Source organism: Maniola jurtina, chromosome 7 (genome assembly GCF_905333055.1).
Source record: "Maniola jurtina chromosome 7, ilManJurt1.1, whole genome shotgun sequence".
Classification (NCBI taxonomy): Eukaryota; Metazoa; Arthropoda; class Insecta; order Lepidoptera; family Nymphalidae; genus Maniola; species Maniola jurtina.
Window position 1 is genome coordinate 9,814,709 of NC_060035.1, and position 6,103 is coordinate 9,820,811.

General features: G+C 34.2%; 2 protein-coding genes across 3 annotated transcripts in view; one reads left to right on the top strand and one right to left on the bottom strand.

Annotated features, from left to right (window-relative positions):
* Positions 1-2,813, bottom strand: part of LOC123867070 (twinfilin) — a 22,684-nt gene extending 19,871 nt beyond the window's left edge. For both annotated transcript variants that reach the window (XM_045908917.1, XM_045908916.1), the window contains exons 1-6: positions 2,644-2,813; positions 2,124-2,201; positions 1,924-2,035; positions 1,191-1,353; positions 668-801; positions 20-123 (exon numbers count right to left, since the gene is read on the bottom strand). In XM_045908917.1, the coding sequence (XP_045764873.1) occupies positions 20-123; positions 668-801; positions 1,191-1,353; positions 1,924-2,035; positions 2,124-2,201; positions 2,644-2,668 (616 nt within the window). In that variant the 5' untranslated portion in view covers positions 2,669-2,813. The remainder of the gene's footprint in view (positions 1-19; positions 124-667; positions 802-1,190; positions 1,354-1,923; positions 2,036-2,123; positions 2,202-2,643) is intronic.
* The window catches only part of LOC123867072 (RPII140-upstream gene protein), a 21,708-nt gene extending 16,069 nt beyond the window's left edge, over positions 1-5,639 (top strand). The window contains exons 7-8 of the transcript XR_006796321.1: positions 3,572-3,581; positions 5,627-5,639. The gene's annotated coding sequence lies outside the window, so the exon portion shown is untranslated. The remainder of the gene's footprint in view (positions 1-3,571; positions 3,582-5,626) is intronic.
* Positions 5,640-6,103: the final 464 nt, after the last annotated feature.

The window sequence follows — 6,103 nt, forward strand, 5'->3', positions numbered from 1 at the left end:
TAGCACAATTAACACTTACCTATTTTGAATTGTAGATAATTGTAGGAACCACATTGGAGATCAATAATAGCCTGTTTCGCCGACTCAGTGATAGGAAATGCAATTCCTCCCATTGTTGACTGTCTGTAAAATCAAAAATTCGTTTCACAAATGGCTGGGTTAATTTTAGCCTGATGTGTATAATCAATTTGGACAAAATTTGGTACAGAGATGGCTTGTATTCCAGAGACAGACATACATAACATTTATCTCAGAAAACCAAACCTTTTCTACAGGACTTTTATAAACCTAAATCCAATTATAATAATATGGATATCTTCAACTCAAGAGTGAATAGCCTTCTTCTAGATAAGCGCGCGCCACTTTAGACTGCATCATCACTTGCCTATTCATTCATCACAGGTCTGATTGCAGCCAAGCACTAGTCTATAAATTTAAAAAATTAAATAAAAAAATCTAGTGATTGAAGGCATGGGTGTCAGTTAGTAATCACATAAACTTAGAATGTTGATTCATTTTCATAAGTATTATGTACACCACAAAAGGACAGATCATAAAAAGAAAAACTTATAAGGTAGGTATAACTACTAATAAGGTGGTCGTAATTGTTAAATAAATCTTTTAGTTGGATCAACTTTTCTACCCAAACAATGTTGTTTAAGTTTACCTTGAGTCAGTACCATAGTTGGGATCTTGCCCACTTTGTTGTAATTCCTTTAAAGCTTCTTCCCTGTCAGTGAGCGGCGCGGGTGCATTTATACCACTTACATGAGCCTTGTAGCCTTTCAGACATGCTTCATCCTGGATTAAACAAGAATTTAAATTTTTTATGGCAAAAAATGTGACGAGACATGAGGGAGGGGTAGACACATACACATACACACACACACACACACACACACACACACACACACACACACACACACACACACACACACACACACACACACACACACACACACACACACACACACACACACACACACACACACACACACAGACACAACGCCTATTTTCGACTATATAGAAATACATGTTATTTACAAACTTGATTTCTCTCATTTTAGCTATCTCTACCAGGTAACCTTAAGAATAGAAAAATATGAGGAAAAACATGCACTGAGGTGGTGCCTAATAATTTAATTAAGTAATAAGTTAGTTAAATAATATTATTAGAAATAATATTATACCTTGCTAGTAGCATGCATTTCATCTTTAATATGTGCTGAGCCAAATTCCTGTTTGAGTGTGGCTTTAGTAGAGGCATACAGCATTTTGTGTCTCACAGGCGCACTATCAGGAGACCAACTGAGTAGCAGCCATTCATATCCTAAGGAGTTAGTGGTATCAAACCTGAAATTAACAAATTTACTGTCACACAGGTTCATAATCAAAATCCACACTATTATACATGGAAATATGTCTGTCTGTTTGCTATCTTGAAAAATTCAGTTTTTTGATAAAAGACATGTCATTATTTCCAATTAAGACTGCAATCACTTAACACTGTAAGAATCTGTGGTAAGAATTATTATTATCATCAATATGATATACTAGTCAATGCCCAAAACTCCACCTTGATTTTGGTTTTTAAAAATCCTGTGGGAACTATTTGATTTTCCAGGATAAAAAGTAGCCTGTGCCATTGCCATGTAAAGTAGATAAAAAGTAGCTAATCCATGCCATAAAATTATACATTGCAGCTTAATTAAAGGATAAACAAACACTTTGACACCTATCCTAATAATAATTTATAATATGAGACTATCTGTCTTTTTTAAAGGTTGCTTTGAAACTTCTTTAAAGAAATTCTATTCTTTGATTTTAGATATGTTCATCTAGGCCTATATAATTATGTACCCAGTTTATCATTGCTATTAGTCAAATGCAAACATAAAGAAACAGGCAATTATTTATGCTTACCTACACAATATATAGCAAGGCAGATCTTCTATAATAAGTGATGGGACATACTTATCAAAATCATGTTCAAATGTCCCTTTAACTGGATAATGTTTCGATAGTGATAATTGTTCTGAAATTAATTTATATAAATTTTTATAACAGATTCAGTAATTAATAAGAAACATTCTGTATATATGATAGATAGATAGATGTCTCACCATTTTCTATGCTAACTTTTAGAATTCTGATTTTCCCATCTCTGCATTTACTAAAATACTTTTTCAATTCTGCATTAGCTGAAAAAATAACATCCGTAATGTGTTGAAAATTCAATACTGAGTAATGTTAGAGCATTGAAATGGGTAGATAATATCAATCTTATGAGTATAAAATGCTTCATAATTTACTACCGTTTTAGGTGTAGGAAATGATATTACGGAAACATGAAACATTCCGCTTCATCAACTTAAGTATATTAGTTCAAATAACTTTCAATTTGTTGTGTGTCAATAACTTAGTTGTTAATATTGATTGTTTATCATTAGTCTAAAAACTATTATTAGAATGCGTAGCCAACCGACTAAACTTGATATCAGTTATCACGTAAATCTCTCATATTTGCATTTCTAAGAACTATTAGTATGAAGATTAAACTGGTAGTAATATAAAAGATAACAAAACTTTGGATATACTTATGAAAAGTTCTATGAAAGATTTGGTATAAAGATAATTTGGTACCTTGAATTCCGGTTTGATGAGACATTTTGCTAATGAACAAATGTGCGCCTAAGTTATTCGATGTATTTTTATGGTCAAATGACGAATTCTCTGTTTTATAACGGGAAATTATGTGGGCGAAAGAAAGCAAAACCAAACCATAGCACGGCAAAAAGTAAAAACACCTGTGATCTGTCAGTGTCACTGTCACTTTAACGTTTCACGTATGTCATATTAGAAGCGTTCAAAAACAGTTTATTTTGGACTACATTTATGGCGCCGCTTCATGCTTATGGCAAACAACATACATCATCATGTACAATGTGTGACAAACACCACACAGTACTTTTATACAGTGTTTGGCTTTGATTTGGCTTGCAGAGAATCGGAACAGCGTTGGCAAGCATAGGTACGCGAACACCCGTCCACACGTTCATTATACTAATGCACTCTGTGCACACGCTTGCCAGGGCTTGTTGTTTTCCACAAGCATGTAGCGCGTCCATTAAATTTTAGGGGCAATAAAGAATCAATCAAAGTGAAAAAAAAAACTAAAGAAGAAAAAGAAGAAGCATTCGAAGTTCGAACGCAGTACTAGCAGTGAACCTCCAGTGAACCACGTCCAATATTAAATTGTACCCTTAACACACTAATAATTACATTATATTATTTTGCTGATTAATTTACTGCCAACCCAGTAACTAGTAGTATTGCTACTACGTAACGCACCGTATTAAAGAAAAAGAAGAACCTCTACAATGAAAACGGGTAACTTTAGAAACACGATTAACATGGCCATTGTGCATAATACACAAAAATTAGGACTAATAACACCACCTGTACAAGGAAAACATCGTACCTATCTCATTTTTCGTAACAACACATGAGAGCGCGTCAAAGATTTAAAAGTTCTTAAGTTTATGTTATTATTCTGAGTAGGTACTTTATTATTTTTGTGAGTTACAGTTCTGTTATTGTCCACAGTACCTAACTACATGTATTTTACAAAAAAAAATTTATCGCCATGTATTTTACAATTTAAAAAAAAAAATTAAGTTGAGAGACAAAATACGATGAAAGTTCGCTTAATACGAAAAAAATATACTGCATAAAAATACATGCCGAAAATCTTACATTACAAGTTTAGTTGGGTAGGTACCTAATATTATTGATGGCCTCTTTAGAGAATACGTATACCTAATATGTGTGACTAAATTATCTATTTTATCATCTTCAATGGATGCTGACATAAAATCTTTTTCCACTGGATAAAATCGCAACGCGACTGGGGTGAGCGCAAAAAAGAGCATTTTTTGTTCGCTATTAAGTAAATATGATTGTAATTCAAAATCGCTAAATCGTTTGCTAATCGCAAAATCGCTTTTCCTTGCAGGTGTCGAATTATTATACCAGCTCGTATGTTTATATTGTGTACGTATGTAGCACGTATTACCTACATAAACGACTAATGGTTCGCCCCGATCTGAGACTTCGCAGTGTCCCATAATTCGAATAAGACAGTTTTAATTATAAAGGTACCATGTAATAGAAGCCAGCGCCACTATTAACATTATGGTGAAGTAATGTTAAAAATACTGATGCCCATTGTGCCCAAAATGAAATAATTTCGTTTCTATAAAATATTTACCTATACAGGATATAACTGAAATTATACACAAGTTTCAGTTTCTCGTCGAATTCAATCTCCACTTTAAAAGCCCCCCTTATCGCCAATTTTAAAGGAAAAATAAAAAAAATATATTTTGTAATCTAATAAATAATCGTCTTCAAAAAAAAAATGTCGCAAGCGTATGTAAACGCAAGAAAAAATATTTTATTTCGCATTTTCCCACTGAAAGAAAGATTTTTTAAATTTTCTATGTTAATCAGCTGAAGGCCATCAGTTTTTATATTATTATTTATTAGTTATGTTTAAATTTGAAGTTATTACGTTCAGTAACTCCGATGTTACAAGGCTTTAGCAGACAAATGGACAGACGGACGGACAAGTGTAAATTCATTCAAGTAGACTCAGAAACTTCGCATAAGTCGGTTAAATATTAAGTATAAGATCCAATGATCTCATTGTGATTATCATCTTGTGCTTATTGCTTAACCGTTTGAATGCGATTAGAACGTAAGTTCCTGTTGCAATTCAGCACGTACATTATAAGTAGGAATAGGGACGTCAAGCTCATTCGACGGTATTGGCAATGCGGGGCGGTACAATACGGTAATACCGTAATTACTGCTACGAGCACTACGTGCTTCAGATGCAGTTCGATGTCTCGAATGAATTAGGCATGGAGGTAATTGGACTCTTTGTAGTTTCTTGAGAAGTGGGTAAGATTAGGTCTTTCTCTGCTATTACAAGCTTTTGTTCGCGATGTTATCAGCTTGGATTTAAGTTTTTATTTTTATGAAAACTTTTAAATCTTTTCTTCGATACGTAACTTCGTATTTACTAAAGGACTGCCAATAATGTTACGTCAGCAGAATAATTATTCCCTATATGGTATCTATTCAATTTAGCTCCAACGTTGGAGTGCGCACTGCGCAACTATCTGCGAAGGCGCCGGGCAAAACGCCCGTCCGCTCGCAATTTTCACGCTTTAGTGACCTTTTTTATCTAAAACTAGCCGATGCCCGCGATTTCACCCGCGTGGATTTAGGTTTTTTGAAATCCCGTGGGAAATCTTTGATTTTCCAGAATAAAAAGTAGCCTATGTGCTAATCCAGGATATTATCTATCGCCATTCCAAATCCGTCCAGTAGTTTTTGCGTGAAGGAGTAACAAACATACACACACACACACACGCACACACACATACACACAAACTTTATAATCTTAGTGTGATAATAAACACCAACTTTCACTCCTTTACTAACGTCGCGTTATTATTATAATCGAACACAATTATTATCATTCAGCATACAGTATAACGCATACCGAATTAACGGTAGATGTGTCCCTAGCCTAAGTGGACCTTGGTTCACTAGGTAGTAAGTTACTTACATTATAATATAATAGTAATATGAAAAACAATCGAACGGAGTACCTAGTAGTTGGCTTGATATTGATAATAAGTTATTAGGATACCTAGTACTTAATATTGACTAGGTAGGTATGTACCCAAGAGCACTACTAGTAGTTAATACTATTATAATGTGTATATTCTGTGCCAAGAGTTAGACCGTGTTACAAGCCATTATTAAACATTCTGTCCTATCAGTCACTAGTTCCATACTACTAATTAGGTATACCCTACCTTCTCAAACTTGCAAACTGGACGGAGTTTCTACATACGACCCAACTTAATTGTGTTGAAGCACTTGACTTCTCCATTCCCTGCTAAACTGTGTCGATTTCCGTTGAGAAACGGTTTACTTTATGTACTCGTATTCAACTGTGGCTGTGCGATTCAAATGCATTAGAAGTTAAGTTTAACTAGCTAGACCAAAGTTGGGTAGGTTAGGGACA